The 20,832-nt window shown below is 41.0% G+C and overlaps 1 protein-coding gene across 1 annotated transcript in view; it reads right to left on the bottom strand.

Moving 5' to 3' along the window:
* The window catches only part of WWC2 (WW and C2 domain containing 2), a 107,850-nt gene that overhangs the window by 63,485 nt on the left and 23,533 nt on the right, over positions 1–20,832 (bottom strand). Inside the window, exon 2 of the mRNA XM_054202481.1 lies at positions 8,681–8,790. Coding sequence (XP_054058456.1) covers positions 8,681–8,790 — 110 coding nt within the window. The remainder of the gene's footprint in view (positions 1–8,680; positions 8,791–20,832) is intronic.

The raw sequence follows: 20,832 nt of genomic DNA, 5'->3' as shown, positions 1-20,832 counted from the left end.
GTGGAGAGTGTTTGGATTAGGTTAAGGGCCAATAAAGCTGATATTGCTATGGGAGTCTGCTACAGACCTCCCAACCAAACCAGTGAGGAGGATGAAGCTTTCTATAAGCAGCTGGGGGAAATCTCGCGGTCACTTGTCGTTGTTCTTGCTGGGGACTTTAACCTCCCGGATATCTGCTGGAAATACAACACAGCAGAGAAGGAACAATCCAGGAGGATCCTGGAATGTGTGGAGGATAACTTCCTCACACAGCTGGTAAGTGAGCCAACCAGGGAAGGTGCCCTCCTGGACCTGCTTCTTGTGAACAGGGAAGAACTTGTGGGGGAAGTAAAGGTTGGTGGCCGTCTAGGGCACAGTGATCACGAGATGATCAAATTTCTGATTCTTGGAGAAACAAGGAAAGGGGTTAGTAAAACTGCCACCTTAGACTTCCAGAGGGCAAATTTTGACTTGTTCAAAAGACTGCTGGACAAAATCCCTTGGGAGGCTGACCTGAAGGATATAGGAGCCCAGGAAGGCTGGACATACTTCAAGAGAGAAGTCTTAAAGGCACAGGAGGAGGCTGTCCCCGTGTGCTGAAAAACAAGTAGGTGGGGAAGGAGACCGGCCTGGCTAAACAGGGACCTTTGGCTGGACCTCAGGAACAAAAGGAGAGTCTATGACCTCTGGAAGAGGGGGCAGGTCTCTCATGAAGACTATAAAGACGTAGTGAAGCTTATGCAGGGAGAAAATTAGGAGAGCCAAAGCGCAGCTAGAGCTCAACCTAGCTACAGCTGTTAAGGATAACAAAAAATGTTTCTATAAATTCATTAACAACAAAAGGAGGATTAGGGAAAATCTCCCTCCCTTACTGGATGCAGAGGGAAACAGTCACGAAGGATGAGGAAAAGGCTGAGGTGCTCAACGCCTACTTTGCCTCAGTCTTTAGCAGTGGAACGAGCTGTTCCCTGGGCACCCAGCCTCGTGAGCTGGGAGACAGGGAGGGGAAGCTGGACGAGGTCATCACAATTAAAGAGGAAGTGATCAGTGACCTGCTACGCTGCTTGGATGTGCACAAGTCTATGGGACCAGATGGGTTACATCCAAGAGTGCTGAAAGAGTTGGCAGACGTGCTCGCCAAGCCACTTTCCATGATCTACCTGAAGTCATGGCTAACTGGGGAGGTCCCAATGGACTGGAGGGTAGCAAATGTAGCACCCATCTACAAAAAAGGCAGAAAGGAGGATCCAGGAAACTACAGGCCCGTCAGTCTGACCTCAGTGCCACGGAAGGTCATGGAGCAGATCATCTTGAGTGCCATTACAAGTCATATAATGGACAACCAGGGGATCAGGCCTAGTCAGCATGGGCTTATGAAAGGCAGGTCCTGCCTGACGAACCTGATCTCCTTCTATGACAAGGTGACCCGATTATTGGATGAGGGAAAGGCTGTGGACATTATCTACCTAGACTTTCGAAAAGCATTTGACACTGTCCCCCATAGAATTCTCATGGAAAAACTGGTGGCTCATGGCCTGGATAAGCATACGATCTGCTGGATCAAGCACTGGCTGGATGGGCGGTCCCAAAGAGTGGTGGTCGATGGAGTTAAATCCAGCTGGCGGCCGGTCACAAGTGGTGTCCCTCAGGGCTCGGTGTTGGGACCATTTCTGTTTGACATCTTTATTGATGACCTTGATAAGGACATAGAGTGTATCATCAGCAAGTTTGCAGACGACACCAAGTTAATCGGGAGTGTTGATCTACATGGGGATAGGGAGGCTCTACAGAGAGACTTGGATAGATCGGATCAATGGGCCAACGCTAACGGTAGGAGCTTCAACAAGGCCAAGTGCCGGGTCCTGCACTTGGGCCACAACAACCCCATGCATTGCTACAGGCTTGGGGCAGTGTGGCTGGAGAGCTGCCTGGCAGAAAAGGACCTGAGGGTTCTAATTGACAAGTGGCTGAACATGAGCCAGCAGTGTGCCCAGGTGGCCAAGAAAGCCAATGGCATCCGGGCTTGTATGAGAAATAGTGTGAGCAGCAGAAGGAGGGAGGTCATTTTCTCCCTGTACTCAGCACTGGTGAGGCCACACCTTGAGTATCCTGTGCAGTTTTGGGCACCTCAATATGAGAGAGATATCAAGGTGCTGGAGCGAGTGCAGAGGAGGGCAACGAAGCTGGTGAAGGGCCTGGAGAATAAATCTGATGAGGAGCGATTGAAGGAGCTGGGACTGTTTAGTTTGCGGAAGAGGAGGCTGAGGGGAGACCTCATCGCTCTCTACAACTACCTGAAAGGACATTGTAGAGAGGTTGGTGCTGGTCTCTTCTCACAGGTAATTAGCGATAGAACAAGAGGGAATGGGTTCAACCTGCAGCAGGGTAGGTTTAGGCTGGACATTAGGAAAAAATTCTTCCCAGAAAGAGTGGTCAGGCACTGGAATAGGCTGCCCAGGGAGGTGGTGGAGTCACCATCCCTGGATGTGTTTAAGACTCGTTTAGATGTGGTGTTAGGGGATATGGTGTAGGGGAGAACTTTGTAGAGTGGGGTTGATGGTTGGACTCGATGATCCCAAGGGTCTTTTCCAACTTAAATGATTCTATGATTCTATGAAACAGTGGTAGAAAGTCTGTGGGAAAGGTGCATTCATGCTTCCAGAGTGGACAATTAAAACTAAGTAGGGAAGAGCTGCAGAAGCAGAGAAGGTAGATGTCCAACTCGTTTTTGAAGAAAAGTGCTGGGGGTGAAGGGCAGGGAGAAAAATCATCATACTGAATGCAAAATCCAGAGTGGCAAAAAGAAAATTATGTGATGGACTGAAATACTACTGGGCTAGGAATAACTATTCCTTCCCATCCTTATCTTTTAAATACTGTCATTCAGTACCTTTCTATTACTTTTGCCACTAAACATTACCAACAGGAGAGTACTTATTTTATAGGTTAACTAGATCAATGCAGTGAAGAAAACAAACACTTGCCGGGCTATTCCTGAGCCTGAAAACAAGAACTGGAAGTAAAGGGGATAAATTACTTAGGAATACGTAGGGTGCTGAAGGCAAGGCAGAACTTATGATCCAGGATTCCCTCAGACTCTTCATGTCAAGTCAGACGTGGAAGTTTCCCTTTCTTGCTCCTATCACCTTTGCAGCCGTTCATCTACACACATCCCGTGGAATTATTTGGTTCAGAAAACCTGAGCGGCTGGGGGGAGGCAGAGGAGGTAGGGAATGACAACTCACACACCTCAGGATGCAGAGTGCTGCCCCTTTGTTTTCTGTGTTTACTACACATCCTCACACTGACACAACCGGAGGGCAGGAACTGGAGCAAGCCATGACTGCTGCTTCGGCTGGCACCACCACCACACCTGGAAATCACAGCCTCAGAGTCACTGCTTCCTGGCAAGCCTGCATGGGGCGCGGAACCGATGAAAGTTCAAGGGTGTCATTTCAAAACACCTTTAAACCAACGCTACCACGAAAAGCAGCTGTCCCTCGTCTCTTCCACCTGGCTGTTCATTCATCTCTCCAGGTCACCTTCCCTCTCTCGCTTGCATAAAGAGGGGTGTGGAAAGGAGAACAAATAGTGACTTTTCCCCCCCCCCCCCATACCGGATTAGTTTCAACTCGAATCAGTTCCCTGATCTGATTCACTGTCTGGCCATGCAAGCATTCATGCCAGTATAAGCAAAAACATTGCAGGGACAGAACAAAAGGCCAGAGGTAGCAATAGAGCAGGACCAATTCTTTCAGAGATTATATCAGCTTAAAAGTGTTTGCAAATCCAGGCTCTAAGAGCATAAATGTTTGCATCTCAGCCACTTAATACCTGATGTTGAAAACCCTGCAAGAAGAATTGAAAAAATGTGAAAATGATGACTTTGCCTGTAGATATACAAAATGGAGTAATAGGTTTGTGTTAGTTTTGTTATTGCCTTGAGTTCCTAACCACATTATTTAGCAAAATTAGTAAATTTTAGCAAATTAGACGCCTGAAGCAGAGTACACAAAAGCAATGAGGATTATAAGGGTGAACAGCATAAACGAAAAAAATCTTTGGACTCTCCCAAACCACAGTAAGAAGGATTCTGCAGGAAAGGAACTCCTCCATCCCTGGCCACCAACTAATATCCCTTCAGTCATCCCTCTAAAGGGCGCTACTGAACCACAGGGTAAGCATTTAGGTTCTTATGGTATTAGCTACCCACATCATATGCACGTTCTGCCTTGCCAGATGGCCTGTAATCTGGTCTCCCTTGAAGCTGAAAGCATCACATTAAAACTCCTAATTGGGGTAATATATTCATAAAGTAATGACCTCAGTCAGTGTTTCTCAAAGTGGGTTACGTCATCCAACAGGATCATGAGAAAGTTCCAAGGCAATCAGTAAGAGCTAGAAAAAAACCCCAACTGCATTTGAAAAAAACCTCATAGAAATATATAAAATTATAGAAAATGTGTGATGATAATAAAACCAAATTATACTTAAGCATATTGACACCCAAAGCAAGTTCCTCAAGTCTGAGGGAGTGTTGTACAACTGCAGACTGCTCACAGCCAACTCTTACCCCTCTCTGTGGAGGAGAAATTGAGTTTCCACTGGCAGTTAAGGCAAGCAGGCTTTTCTCAGGTTTATATGGGAAAAGGGAAGGTAAAAGACTAAGACAAGTAATTACACAAATGGGGAAAATATTTAATTTAAAAAAATAATATTGATTTAAATAATTTTTGAAAAATTGACATTACAGAAATTTGTTAGAATTTTTAGAACTTTTGTTTTTCAAGAAAGTCCAGTACTGCTTTCTTGAAATCAGTGTGAGTTTTGCCAATATCCACCCTTCAAGAGGAGCAGAATTAAGTCCCGCACCAACAACTAACGGAAATTGCATCCTTAACATTTTCGACCTTGAGTTTTTAACACAAAAGGAGGGAACAACCGTCAATAAGACCTTCTGAATTTACAGTCTATCGCGCTACGGTCTAGCCTGCTGCTCATAGGTTATTGGGTTGGTTTGAGAAATTTAACAAGATTGGTCAGTTTTACTACAACGGCTCCAAAGTCCTGTGAACAGCCTGAAACTTCACAGTTGTATCAAATGTAGCTTTGTACAGAGGCACACAGTAGGAATAATATTAGAAAGGGAAACAATAAAGAGGACGGGCAATAGAGAAGCTGTTCAGAATAATTAATTATGGGATGCAGGAGGAGAAAATCAGTGGGCTTTCTCTCAAACAGTTTTCTGAAATTAATTCAGCCAGAAGGCAGCGAACATGGAATGTCTTTAGTCACCTCTCCCTACCTAACACATGGAAGCAGATTTCTTCCCAAGGCGCTACCCCTCAAGTTGCTATTTACGGGTCCTAAATTTCGCTTTATCCAACCTGATTTTCAGGCATCTATCCATTTGGTCCTCCTCCTAGCAGTGGGTATGCTTTTCTCCCTCATTGGGCTTCTTTGTCCAGTAAAAGAGAGAATTAATCCAATTATAATCGATACAGGTAAAAGAGCAAAGGAGTCTTCCTTGTTCTAACATAGCCACTCTCCTGAGAGAATTTAAACAGTTCAAATCCAAAAAGCATATTGAACACATCTGAATTATTATACCACTAATAAAGCAGTAAGCAGGGGCAAAACCTGCTTTCTAGAAAGGCTTCCCCCCCCCTAATTATTAGCGTTCTCCATACTAGAGATTTCAAGAGCATCAAAACAATACATGTACCCCAGTCAGATGAAGTTACAATCGTCACATTTGGCGCAGACAAACGATCTACTCACGAGAATCTCAGGCAGTTTACCTCCCAGAAACCCAAGAGTACTCTCAGCACAACATTTTGCAAAATACAGTGTACAAAACTAAAATATGCCACTTTACAAAATAAGAAGTTTCACTGAAATTGCTACAAAGCAACACATACATTAATATAACAGGAACCGAGTGCACTACTGAACAATGGATGGAAACCACTTTAAGTAGACCAAAGTACACCATTTTGTCATCCATCATACGCATTAACATAATATAAAGAAACCTAGCTAATTGTCCCAGCCACAGAAAGACACGTGTACAGATGATATATACAACTCTTCTCTATTAAGTGGAAGCATTAGTGTTTGCAGTATATTAACAATTTTCAAGAGAATTCCAAGACAACGCTGTTCAAGCCTCAACATCTTACATGTGTGTGAAGCAGAACTTCAACTCATGAACAGCTTATAATATTCAGGAACTCGCCTTCAACGCACAGAAGTAGCACTTAAAAGTAAAGAAAATATTTAACCTCTTTGGAAAAAAAAAAAAGGCAAGAAAGCTACAAGACAGATTTTTAGAACTGATTAAAGGTTTTGAGCATGCATGAAATAAAAGAGGACGATTATCAGAGCAGCAATCTGAAAGCACTTTCAAAACACCCAGAAATGCAGACTGCTCAAATTTTTATAGCTTTAAGTTTTATAGTTTTGGCCAAATCAGAAGCTAAAGACGAGTTTCCTCTGATAATAGCATTTAGATTCAGAAGCAAATCCTTTACTTTCTTGACCTTTTGAATTCAATCAAGTATGTCCCTATTTTTTGAAGTTCAGGAATGTTTAACACCCCACATAAAATTAGAGGACTCTCATTGTTATTCCAATAAAGCAGGGCTATAAAAGCCCAAAGGAAGTTATGTGGTGGGATTCAGTTCAGGGTTAGGTGTGTATCTCATAGAATGGCTAGAGTTGGAAGGGACCTTAAAGACCACCTAGTCCAACCCCTGTGCCATGGGCAGGGACACCTCCCACCAGCCCAGGTTGCTCCAAGCCCCGTCCAACCTGGCCTTGAACCCCTCCAGGGATGGGGCAGCCACAGCTTCTCTGGGCAACCTGGGCCAGGGGCTCACCACCCTCACAGCGAAGAGTTTCTTCCCAATATCTCATCTAAATCTCCCCTCTCTCACTTCAAAACCGTTACCCCTCGTCCTGTGGCTCTGCTCCCTGATCCAGAGTCCCTCCCCAGCTTTCCTGGAGCCCCTTTAGGGACTGGAAGGGGCTCTAAGGTCTCCCCGGAGCGTTTTCTTCTCCAGGCTGAACCCCCCAACTCTCTCAGCCTGTCCTCACAGCAGAGGGGCTCCAGCCCTCTGAACATCTTCATGGCCTCCTCTGGCCCTGCTCCAACACGTCCATGTCCTTCTTGTGTTGGCCCCAGAGCTGGAGGCAGCACTGCAGGGGGGTCTCCCCAGAGTGGAGCAGAGGCGCAGAATCCCCCCCCTTGCCCTGCTGTCCGGCTGCTGGGGATGCAGCACAAGGCGCAGTTGATTTTCTGGGCTGCGAGCACACATTGCTGACTCATGTTGAGCTTCTCATCCACTGGTACCCCCAAGTTCTTCTGGGTAGGGCTACTCTCAATCCATTCTCTGCCCAGCCTGTATTTGTGCTTGGGATTACAGGTGTTCAATAAGCACAGTAGATATCTAATGTCCCTTTCCAGTTATCAGAGTTCCAGTCCAACCCAACCAAAGGAGCTTAAATTAGCTCATCTTCAAAGCAGATGCCCAACCAGTCAGCTACTTCACACTTCACATTACGCTGACTGTATTGGCTAGATAACTATTGACTACAAAAGCAGCTTAGACATCAAGGTTGATTCACTTGTCCATACATTTGAGATAGCATGGGGTAACAAGCCTTGTCTCTATTTTTTTTTTCCAGAAGACCATTGGTCTCTTAATGTCCATGCCATATCTGCTGAACTTATGGAGTTGTTCCTGATAACCTAAAGCATCTCAAATGGCCATAGATACCTTACTATTTTTTAAGTACACAGCACTGCTATCATAGATGCAGGCACCTATATTCAGGTATTGATCTCAAATGGAATCTCTTCTTTTATGTTATTAAAGACAATTTCTGAGAAAATAGAAAAAGGTATGAATTAATATGGAGTAATAAATGCATAAAAAGAAGATAGAAACACTTTCAGGAATATATTCATTTCAGTAAGTCTAACAAGCACTGTATTTCAAATTTTGCTATAGTTTTGTATGGTTTAGACATAATTCCCATGCAATTAAAAATATATGTAGAAACAGATGTAGTCATTTTGTACCAGCAGATTTTCCTGTAAGCCTTTTAAAGCCAATAACATTACACCAAAGGGCAAATATTCCTCAGCATTTTGATTCCCCACTCCCTTTCCAATTACTCCAAAATATAGCATTATTTATAGCCTGAAATGTATTCTAGAACATTCCCAGAACTGCAGTGCATTTGCCAGACCTCATATACAAGTTACAAATACCCGCCACGCTCCATGCTACCTTATCTACCATAGTTCTGAAGCCAGTTTTTGTTACTTGTTTGAGACTCTGCCAGTGCGTGTTGCTGAATAGCCAAACATCCTACACTTTACAGGTACTAACAGACATAAACCATCTTTACTTACTACACATTATATGGACTTCTTCCACAGAAAAAGATGAAGAGTTGTATGAATAATTTTGAGCCAGCTATAATGCATCTGCAACCATCACCAACAAATCCATGCACACAAATGGGATCATTTGTCTGCTGAAAATCAGAAACTGGTAGTTTAACTATACTTTTCTCACAAGAAATCTTTCCCTGCTCCCAGTCATGCTTTAGAAGCTTCTCAGGAAAGTCTAATCAAGGTGCGCCTTCTTATATAACCTCTATTTGAATAAATAAATTGAAAAATACTTACGGTTGATGTGATCAATATAGTATACACCAATCTGAGGATCATACGCAGCTTCCCATCCCCATGGCAGTTCATCCCCAACGCAATCCGCAAATGACAAGGGCTTTGTTAACCTAAAAACAAGGAAACAACTTAATGGCATAGCTTTTCTCTATCTCTATCTCATAGAAAGATAGCAGGGAGAAAAGAGAGAAAAATTTTTTCTCACTCTTAAAGTTTAGGCTCTTGATGGTTTTTGCCCTATTCCATCCTTCTGAATTCATTAACTCCAAGAACATAATGTAAGTTATTGCAAACACTTTTCAGTACGGGCACTCAAGTGAGAAATTCACTGCAACATCTTTCACATTTGACAGCTTAAAATTAAACAACAACCAATAGCTTGTGAAAAAGAAAAGAAAAGTCTACACTCCTATTTGTCCCGAAGAAGTGGACCCTTCAACCTTAAGTCTGTGATGAAAGCCCAGGATTTCAAGGTTGTCATCTCTAATGACCACAGACGAGAAACTCGGAAAAGAGCACACAACCCTCTAAGATGCAGTTAGCAGCACTTACCAATCCACATACTTGAATAAAACAAGCAGCAGTGTGGAGAAGGAGTGCATAGAGTAGACATTTTATAAGTAACATTTAATGGGCCTTCAGATGTTCAGATGGTACCTTTCTAGGAAGACAGACAAAGTTTTTCATTTTAATAATGGAGCACCTATTTGTTATAAGACATAGATTGATAACAATAATACACGGGCTCTTTTCCAACTGAAGCTGAGCAAAGCTCTACATCGCCATACTTTTGCCACCTTTTTTTTTTTTTTAAATGAGTATTAAGTTTCCTGTTGATAAAACCACAGATAAATGCCACGTCTCATCTACTGATATATTTAATAGGAAGACAAGAGATTTAAAGTTTTATTGTCACCATAGTGACAATAAGATTAGTGCATAGCCAGAGTTAAAAAAATAAATCCTCAGAGTAAGATTATCAAGAGCAATTTGTGGGACACGTGAGCATCACCTCCTTTGCTCACTGCTGCTTAAGTTCTATCACCTAAGACTGTTTTTTCATCTCATCTTCTAAACTCCATACAAATAAAAAGCTAACAGTCTGATTCATGTATGCTTTTCTGTGTTTCAGTATTTTTTCTTTAATTAGTTTCTGACCAAAAGAAACTGGTTTATTGACATTTTTGTGAGGAATGAAAGAGGATAGTACATTTTACTTTCTACAAAATGAATGGCCTTTTTTGTGTAGAAAACACTACATAGAAAAGACTTTACAAAACTATTGAATTAGATTTTTCTTAAAGCTGAGGAAACAGAAATTTGAGCACAGGTTTGATTTAGAAATCATTGTCCCACAAATATATTATTACTATTATTATTGATGGATCTGACCTGTCAATTCTTTAAGTAGGGCAACACTTTATTCCCCCAAACTAGGGTTGCAGAATTTACAAAAACCAAGCTCTTACAATCCAAAATCTCTGCAGAGTGTAGATCGATTAATTCTTTTAAAATTTCTTCAAGGTTTACAACAATCCTATGAAGGTTACTAATGCTTAATTTTGAGGTCCTGAACAAATGCACAAATAAGGCAAGTTTGCTAATTTATTGCCACTTACAAACTGCTGTGCAAAACCACTAAACGTGCTGGACACTATTACAAAATTCAGGCGAGATTAACAATGTGGGATTACAACTGGATCACTAGGATATAAAATATGGACTGTAAGTAGCACAAGCAAGCTGTGAGAAAAGTCCTGTTTACTGGGAGAGGTTCTCCACGAGAATGGCCAGCCACATATACTTTTCTCAGTTGAGTGACAAGGTGTAGCTTCTGTAGTACCTGTTTTTCTCAACTGTAACCCACTATATGCTGCCTCACAGTCCAAGAGCTCCTTTTCTAAAGAAAATCTTAAACGGACATGACCTGTCCTCCTCATTATGGTGCAGGAGAGGACATCCCACCAAAGCTGTATGGGGTAAACTCCCTGGCGATCTCCAGGGAGAGACCAGGTCTGTAGCAAGCCAAGTCTACCCTTTGTATCGTCTCCCACTGCAGACATACATTTTTAAATCCAGACATGGCACTGCTCTGAGTGAAGCTGCTCCAAGAAGGAGCTCTCCACAAACCCCAGCCGTGTCCGGGATGGCAGCTACGCCATGTGTGGGCTAATGACTGCCCACAAAGCACTGCCATGCCCAATACACGCACCCAAATGCTACCTACTCATACTTACCAACATCAAGTGAGCTGGAGAGGGACCCTTGACAAAGGCATGTAGTGACGGGACAAAGGGTAATAGCTTCAAACTGGAAAAGGGTAGATTTAGACTGGATATCAGGAAGAAGATTTTCACTATGAGGGTGCTGAGCCCCTGGCCCAGGTTGCCCAGAGAAGCTGTGGCTGCCCCATCCCTGGAGGGGTTCAAGGCCAGGCTGGATGGGGCTTTGACCAACCTGGTCTAGTGGGAGGTGTCCCTGCCCAGGGCAGGGAAACTGGAACTTGGTGATCTTTAAGGTCCCTTCCAACCCAAACTATTATATGATTAGCGTTTTGTTAGAGCTAGACAGAAAGAGATGGCTCTTAGGAAAGAAGGAGAAGCCTATTAAAGCCAGGATAATGCACACAGTCACAGCTTCAGCTGGGCTGCCTGCAGCAGACTGCACCCAGGGTACCCATGTCAGGGAGTCCCCAGGCCACTACTGCTCCAAGAGAGCATCACTCACATAAAAGCAGCAGCCCCTTGGTGAGTTTGGTTCCTCACGTCAACCTGTGCCAACTACAAGGGCACATCTTGCTGTGAACAAAGTCCTGCCTCAAATTAGATTACAAATGTGGATTTTCATTAAACATCTTAAACTGAATAAAAATAAATGTTCAACATCATCCTTAACCTTAACATTATAATATTAACTCAAAACACAAGTCTTGTAGTTCAAGTAGAAAAAATTATTTGAAATACCATATAGCAGAGTAGGAATCATAACAAAAACCCGTATCAACATGGCCAGATGGTCTCTAATAAATTCACTCAGAACTCTGCATAAGCATTCAATACTTTCACCAAAGATATACACCACAGTCAGCAACAACCACAGGATGTGATTTTTAAACCACCTCTACAGGAATTATCCAAACCCAATATTATCCTGGCTTTTCATTTGCACTCCACACCGATTTTACTTCTAATCAAATACTGACTTCTTCCTATTATAGCACTTTCTGTAGGTCAGACCACAGACACTCTGGTCATGGGGACATTCCGTCCAGGTGTTATCACCTGTCAGAAATCGGACACCATGAGAAAGAACAGCAGCTGCTCTCTCATCCCAGACACTCCATAAATTAAAGTGACACTAAAAAACTGCGGAAAAGTACTTGAAAGAAGAGGAGGGAGGCAGAGGCCCCGAAACACAGGCAGTACTGGACGAATTATTCTATAAATTCTACTCTGCTGGATCATGCTTGGACATCGCAGCCTTAAGACCTGAACTAGGTCAGGAGAACTGCTCCTGAGTAGATATTTAAAACACAAAAATGTTTGTACATAACATGATCACAATTACTTAAGAGCGTTACATCACCACGACTCTCTTTTTTGTTCCGGAGTCTTTTAATAGCATAAGAGTTTTGAGCCCAACACAGACTTTTACAATCCAGTAGCATTCAGCACAAGGTGATACCCAATTGCTTAGGGCCTGCAGAACTGTCTCCACATAAACAGTATTTTCAAAAATCCTTTCAAAATACACATGGCAAATGGATGAGATTAACATGACATGAAGATAAGTAAAATGCAAGAGAAAATTTGCAAGACAAAAGTTGAAAGGAAAGAGAGTTACAGGATGTAATTGGAAAGGAAATAATACTTAGAGCAAGGACTGAAGGAATCTTGTCTGTGTGAAGATCATTATCATAACCTATGATAGATGGATTGCCATTACATTCATTAACCGTGACCCAAGAAAAATGAGGTTTATTGCACCATAATAGAGGATTAAGTGCTGACTCTCAGGGCACTGATATTCTGAAGCAGTTTATAACACTTTTTCAGTTTGTAGTCATCAATTTACATGTTCTTAGAAGAATGCCGATACTCTAAAAAGGATGACTTAAAGTCCACAGTTAGTATACTATGAAGTCTAATTATTTAACAAAACATGGGGTTTTTTTTAAATGCATGTCATTAATCTCAAATATTCTCACCTATGGGGATTTTTTTTTAACCTTATAGAACTCCTTCCAAGTGAAGACTAATTTATTAGCCTTTGTCTCTCATATAACATTTTTATCTACTCAACCCTATATGGCAGCAACACTCCCATTTCAGCATAGGGATTGAAATGTACTCCCTGGCCACGAGAACACAAAGCAGGTGTGTGTAACTACAAGTGGCTACTCTTAAGAAAACCAGGAAACATTCTGTAATTCCATTATGTAAACACTATATAATCATGTTATTGCCAATCACTTCACAGATGCCCTGGGAAACATAGGAGACAAATACAGCTTACAAATTGAGAAGTAGTATTACCACCTCAAATCCACATTTTTCTTTAAAGTTTTCAAAATACAAAGATAGCTAAGATCTTAAAATGCAGATTCTACAATGATATATGTTATCATTAATAGTTGCTATTGCATCTGCAGCCATGCCTATAAGAATGTCTGTGTATGCATCTAAAGTTAATAAAGAGGATGATGATACTGTAAAATGGAACCGTAACTACAGTCTGATGGATTGTCCATGCAATATTGTTCCATTTGGACAACTTGCTTGATGCACTCCCTGGACCACAAAAATACATAGAAGAAAGGCTTCTTCCTAAGGCCGGGGTCCATGAAAAATGAGAAATTTACTACATATACTAGTGAATGCTATCTTTCTGTCAAGATCCAGGCAGCCCACAGCACTTCACAGTTCTGTAATCTGAGATTATCAATGTGCAAGTTCTTAAAGATGTGTATGCATATACATGTGTATACACACACACATACACACCTACACGCTATTTTCAACACATTGTTCTACGCAAGAATAATGCTGCGTTCCTTTTCTGACTCCTTTTTTTCTCCAAAATCCATTCAGAATTAAGTTAATTGTAACATTGAACCAGAAATTATCCATATCATGATTAGGACTCTATGAATAGGAAACTCTGGACTTTGGTCTTTGCTCCCTTTTAAACTTGGCAGATACCAGCATCACTGACCTCCTTAGCATACTTTAAGACCTGATTTTATCCACACGTTGAAGGACTATGTTTTGCTTAGATAGAACGATTTAGATTAAATTTGTAAGACTGATTTTATTGTGGTTTATAATAGATGTGGTGCAGGGTGTGGGGAAGAGAGAAAGGCTACAGTGGGCAGGTATCAGAAAACGGAGGAGGCGGGGAGGAGGGGGAAGAGACACAGACCAAAAAAACAAACCACAACAAATCTGAGACTTCTTTTCCTCAATTAGAAAGGAATAAAATGCAGATTGGTAACGGGTACATAAATATCTGAGATTTACGAACAGGTTCATCTTAATCTCTTTCAAAATGACTTCCAAGAATACGTCCTTTGCTGTGTGGTGCTTGACCTACAGTCAAGACTTGTAATTTTGAATTCAATTATAACTACAGTCAACACTCAACTTCTATAGCAACTTCAACATGCATTTGAAAACTGTCTCCAAATCCCAATTATCCCCTATTCAAAATGACCTCATGCTCTTTGCCACATAGCAAGTTATTGCGTGACACTTACATGAAGTGTTGTACTGATTAAATTTCACACTCATTCTCATGTATAATGAGGTACATCACATTATTTATTTTCTCTTACAAGGTAGTAACTCACTAGTACTTTTTCTAGACAGAAACTTTTCTGAAAAATGTGCCTCTTCTCCACACTCTAGGATTTGATTTGAGAAGACAAAACAAAAGTTACTATTTAGATGTGTGGGAATGAGCATCTATTAAAACATATCAGAAGAAACTCAAGGACCACATGCACACTTACCTGGAATCTGGCTGATTTAACTACCGACACCATTACAGAAGGGCGTACAGATGACTTACCAATGACACAATACAACAGTAACACAAAAAATTTCCTCTGAGCACTTCCCCACAAATATTTTCAGTTAGCACAGAATAGGAACATATAATCAGTGTAATTTCTTATTTTGTAAAAGGATGACTGAAAGTATTTAATTCTTATTTTGATCCAGTAGCTCAAGACCAGCAAAAGTAAAAATTTAAGGGGAAAGGAATGTATAAATAGGAGAAAAATGTTCTTGATTCTTCACTAGAACTCCTGAATTTAGTGCTCCAGTTGGATCTTAAAATCAATTCAATTCTTACCCAACTTTCTAATGCTATAGGCATTGTGACTTTGAAGATCTATAAACATGTCTTCTAATCCCATCCCAAATAGCCTCCCAAACATGGATTTTACTTACTTCAGGCACCCAAGATGGATTTCTTATATAAAACTCAGAGGTGCAATTCATCTCATTACCTTCAGAAGTTAGTTATCTAACCTGAATTACTCCTTTAGGTTCCCTAGAGAGGCTGATTCAGCACGTCTATTTAGACTGAAGATGAATCACACTGAAGGGTTCCCTCTTTTTCTAATGACCACAGGAGGAGTCTGAATGCAGGCTCCTTAGCCTATACAAGGTAACTAAATTATAAGCGGGATGAATGCTGTGCCAGGCAGCAGACAGAGTGCATACAGAACGGCAAAAGAGACCGAGCTGTAGCTCCACGTTGCAGGTCAGAGTTAAAGAGAGGCATTGCCGCTGCCTATGGCTGAGGTCAGGATCCATTCACAGCGTGAAAGTTACATCGGGAAGACAATTTCCTCTTCTGCAAATTACAGTGGCTGAAGCTGCAACAGAACACATTTACTTTCTATTAATAATACTGCTGTCACTTTCCTACCACTTAAAAAGTGGTAACCAGGCCATTTACCTGTGCAAAGGGGCAGAATTTGCATGCCCATAAAACACCCTCTTGCCATATTCTTTGTTCATTCAATTCTATAAACTAGCAAATCCCATGCACAACCTCTCTCTCTCGTAAAAGCTCATTCATGAGTCTGTTGACGGGATTTCAGCTTCTAAACACCATGTTCTTAACACAGTAGTGCCTCCGGTTCAGCTACCAGGCCAAGACATTATGTACAGCCTTTGAATTGCTTAGGTACATTCTCTTTTAATAAGGGTATTATTAAGAAATACTGCCACTTTATTACAAGTATTATTTTGAAAGAGTAGCTAAGCGGACATCAGTACCACATTAGCACACATCAAACAAGGAGTAGCAGGGTGGCAGCTTCTGTTTTAGAATAGTGGTGTGAAATAAATAAATACGGTAAGGTCATGCATCTGTTTACCTTGTTCACAAGATGTGTGCAACCAAATGTTAACAGATGCCTATAATTAAAAGGCAGCAAACACGCACGTTACCTTTTCCACACCAATACAGAATTACTAAGAGTAGTTCAAACTAAATGTCATCCCATTCCTTAATTATGAAAAATTCTCAATAACATTAAATTATGCTCTTTTATGCTGATAGCCACTAGCATGTGCAGCGTTAATCTGCTTGTTTCATATTACACATGCACACACACAACAGCATAGGTTTGCAGTCACACGTTCCTAGCATTTACATGGAGAAGTCAGCAGTACATGGATAATGCCATTCCCTCCCCTTTTTGCGCCATGACTGAATACTCAAAAAACTAACCACAGGGAATAAAGTCACAGCAGAGTCATACACTTTTAGGAGACAAAGATCTATTAACTCCATCAGTAAGAATTTCCTGGACACATTTAATGAATTTGCACTTGTTTTCCAGATTTCAGATCATTTTGCTCCTGGTAACACAGAGATGGGTAAAACAGTCAAATTTTTATTAAAAAAAAAATGGGAACTTGAGATATTTGGGCACTGATTCTAGTTTTCTAAAAAGACATACAGGTATAGTATGGTATTTAATAGCTTGCAATGTCTATCCTATGATTCTTTTAAGCCCTTGAACACTTGCGACAGGCAGCAGGCCTTAAAGAAATAAACTTCTTGGGTTTTAGAGGGTTTTCTTGGAAAATGAAAATGTACACACATGCAGATAGGGGGTTATAATAAGCGACATACATCAATAAGTTCACCACCTTACAGCAACACAGAAGAGCTGGACATTATTTGGGCATATAACACTGGGCTAATGGGCTTTTGCAATGTTTTACACACTCAAAAACTTGGTTTCCAGTATTGAACCTGTACTGACAGTGGTTTACAACATCTCCCATGCTGCAAGTGAGCTGTGGGTTCATGTAGACGGGACTAGGCGACATTCAATGATGTTTCAGGGATCATCTAAGACTTCCAAAAATACAATTTTCATTAAGACTCTTGTCTAGCTAGCCAGCAGCCCAGGCGAACACAACATTGTGTTCAGGAAGCACATGAAGATCAAGCAGAGACTAAAATCTAATAATTTTCGGTCCTTGTAGAGTTTGGGGTTTTTTTAAACCTTTCTAGAGTACTGAACAAGCTGTTTCTTCTCTGTAATTTAGGTGAAGTACTCAAGGCTGTTTTGGAATGCTTTGCTAAAAAGGGCTGTGAAATAACAAGCTGATACCTCAACCAATGCCTGGTTTTGGAGACAAGAACTAACTACAACACACAAATGTACTCCATTCCTCAAATGTTTTCCAGGAACCACTCTTCTTAATTTAATTCAACATTTAATTGCCAGGGCCAGGATAAAAACAAACCTTTCTGCAACCTCCCTACAACAAAAAATCCTAAATTCAATATATTTATACATCGCTTACGAAACTTGTACATCAAAAACCAGAAATCTGGCAAAGTTCTTAGTTTCAAATATCTGTTACAAACATAACCATTTTACGCCAATACAGTCATATATTTACCAGAAAAGATGCATTGTACATTGAGAGCAACAAGTTTTTTAAAACAAAAATCTGCTTATAACTGCAAAGAATTTGATTCCACTTATTTTAACAGCAGCACAAGTAAGTCTTCAAAAACACAACCTGATAACAAAAATAGCTGAACAAAAAAAATCCCTACAGAATGAATGCTATCCCTCTAGACAAATAAAGGACATCTATTCGGGGTTTTCTTTTTGCCTTAGAGGGGCCAGTAAAATCTGCAGAAGTAGTGAACCAAACTAAAAAACAAGAAACCCAACAAGTAAACAAAGGCGCGGGGAGGGGGGGAGAGATGGGGTAGTGGGCTGTGTTAAACCAAAGTAAATTAAAAAAACATAAGCGTCTGTCCTTCTCACACACAGACACATGAAAGGAAGTGAGTGAGCAGAGAACACACAACTTAAGATTTTAAGATTTCAGTACAGGAGGCAGAAGATGGAGGGAGATGAGCACAGAGGGAATACACGCTGCCTTCCAGCTTACCATAAGATGCTATGTGCATGTTAATGACTGCCATAAAAATATAACAGCAACAAAGCAGAGCGTAACTGCCTCTTCCCAGTTACAAAGGGGTCATCATTAGCTCAATGTCAGCTCACTCTGTCCCTTCACAGGTGCTGCTGAAAAGGCACATAAACTGAATAGCCAAGACCCAGAAGGGGAAGAATGCTTTTGGGAAGGAAGGGACCCACACCCACGGGTTGCAGGACCAGGTCAAACTGCCTGCTGGCATGGTTTTTTTGTTTCCTTTTCCTTTTGATTATGATAAACTGGTTTGGCTTTCCACTCAACAATTACCATCACTGAAGGAAAAAAAAAAAAAAACACCCAAAAAACACCCCACCACACTGAACACAGCTATACATTTTGCTACATTTTATCATTGCAAGTACCAAAAGAAAGTAAATACTTAAGTGAAAAGAGAACCAATATTTTCCAGCTCAGCATATTAGCTATTTGTTTTTGTAGGGCCACCCCCCCCCCCCGCCCCCAACAAAATCACTACTTGTAATTTATTTATCCCTTTAACATTGTCAAGTTCAATGCAAGGATGACATTTTGAAAGGTTAGGGGAGAAAGGGGGGGGGCAGAGGAGTGGAAATGGGTAATGCCATGAAAGTTTTCTCCTGCGTTTTTCTTTGACGCAGCAGTTGGTCCTGTGCTGGCATGTAAGCACTATAATATTAGACACCTGGAATGCAAGGAATGTCTGATAACCATACCCTAGCACAGGGATAATTCCACAGCCATAAACCAACGATATGACCTTTGAGCTTTTCCCCGGAAAGCTCAAATGCAGTGACATTATGAAAAGGCTATTATGTGCAGTGTTGCTATAGGTTATTTGTATATCCATGGCTGATAGAGGGAAACCATGTTGTCATCAATTGAGAACACTGGTAAGAAACTTAGCTATTAGTTTTAATCCAAGTCCATAAACATTATGATATTTTTTCAGTAATTTTAAGCATTCACAATCCTGCAAACTTGACATGGAAATCTTTCCTTAACTTGTCTTGTACCACTCTGCTTCTCATTTCATACATTTATTATCAAACTATTCTTCTATAATAGAAATACACTAGTGAAAACAAACAAAAACAAACAAACAAACACCAAACACACCAACCCAAAACACCTCAAAACCAAACCCCATCAAACGTTGGTTTGGGAAGTTCAAAAAAGGCACGAACTCTGCAACAATTTTCCACAGGAGCAACATCTGTCCCCAAAAGCTAACCATTTAATTGAAGCATGATACAACAAACAAGGGGAAGAAAATGTCCATAGGCTGGAATACTTCATTAGAATGAATAAAACCAGATACACTTATAATGAAGGGTAAAGCATGTTATTTTGGACGATTTGTCAGCTTGGCTATCTGTCAGGCACTAAGTATTAAAAGCAGGCTTCGTGGCAGATAGTAAACTACTAAAGGGTGAAATATAGGGCATATCTGTAGTGTGAAAATTAAACCTGGGAAGATAAACGCATTTCAAAGCAAGAACACAGTCAAAATCAGAAAACAGTCATGATAGTTAATATCAGCATTAAAAGATCTTCTCTATCCCTAACCTTTCCCCTTCCTCCTTTCTGTAATTTTGTACACACGCCAGTCCAAATCACCCCACTACTCACCTCGTCAGCTACAGAAAACGACTTCGAAAATTTTGTTCTGTGAACTCCCCTTCACTCCTGCAAACAAACACTGCATTGCAAGGAACCTTTGGATTTAGAGAGAGGATAGTTAAAGACTCCCCTTGCCTAACTCTGCTCCTGCTGAAGTCAGCAGGAGTGTTACCGATTTCAGTAGCAGGAAACTTAAATCTGTGACAAGCACTTTTGAAAAGTACCATCCATCTGAACATCTCAAATAACCTCACAAACATCCAACTTCAGCGCTGTGAAGCACTCCAGCCAAGTACACCAATCATTCCAGAAGCAGGGAAGAGCAAACTCGAGTTAACTGCCCAAGGTCACTGCAATTCAGTTACAGACTTATAAACTGCACCCAAGGGGAGACAGTTATTCTCAATACTGAGGTTCTTCATGTCCCGATTTCCAGCTTCTCATCCAGTCACTTATTTTGTAACAATTTTTAACGCATACTTCATTAAATCGTTATGTATGCTGCAGTACACTGCACCTCCTGTTGCAAAAAGACAGTGCTAGATGAGAGCTCAAATGGCACACAACTACTTGGCCAACCACTGGGCGCTGGTAAACTCTATTTCCAGATGCTACAGGAGAAGGAGAAATCTTTAAAATGTATTAACAGGTTTTTTACATGGAAAACCAAACACGCACAACACTGATTTTATACAACTGCAAGCAGCACAATATAAAAAAATAAAAGAGAAGGGGAAATATATTTTAATATTAATAAGAGACCATAAAAAAGCCTGCAAACAGTTCAGAAAGTTCCCTCAAATCACTTCAGCTATAGTTCAACAAAAGACAGCCTCTAGAAAAAACTTTCCATTCTTGAGAGCAGAGTAATGGAAGCCACAGCCTGACTTCTATTTTAGTAAAACTGCACAAAACTGAAATAACAAGTATAGGCTGTAGCAAATATGTTTGCTTCACACAAATCTAACATTGAACTTAAAGGTGCAAGATGCTGAAGTGTCACGGTACTGTGAAATTACAATTATAAGAAGATTTCAGATCTATGTTCTGGCCTACACTCAGTCC

Source organism: Rissa tridactyla, chromosome 5 (assembly GCF_028500815.1).
Source record: "Rissa tridactyla isolate bRisTri1 chromosome 5, bRisTri1.patW.cur.20221130, whole genome shotgun sequence".
Classification (NCBI taxonomy): Eukaryota; Metazoa; Chordata; class Aves; order Charadriiformes; family Laridae; genus Rissa; species Rissa tridactyla.
The sequence above is the reverse complement of the archived record's forward strand: the minus strand, read 5'-3'. Positions and strand labels throughout refer to the sequence as shown.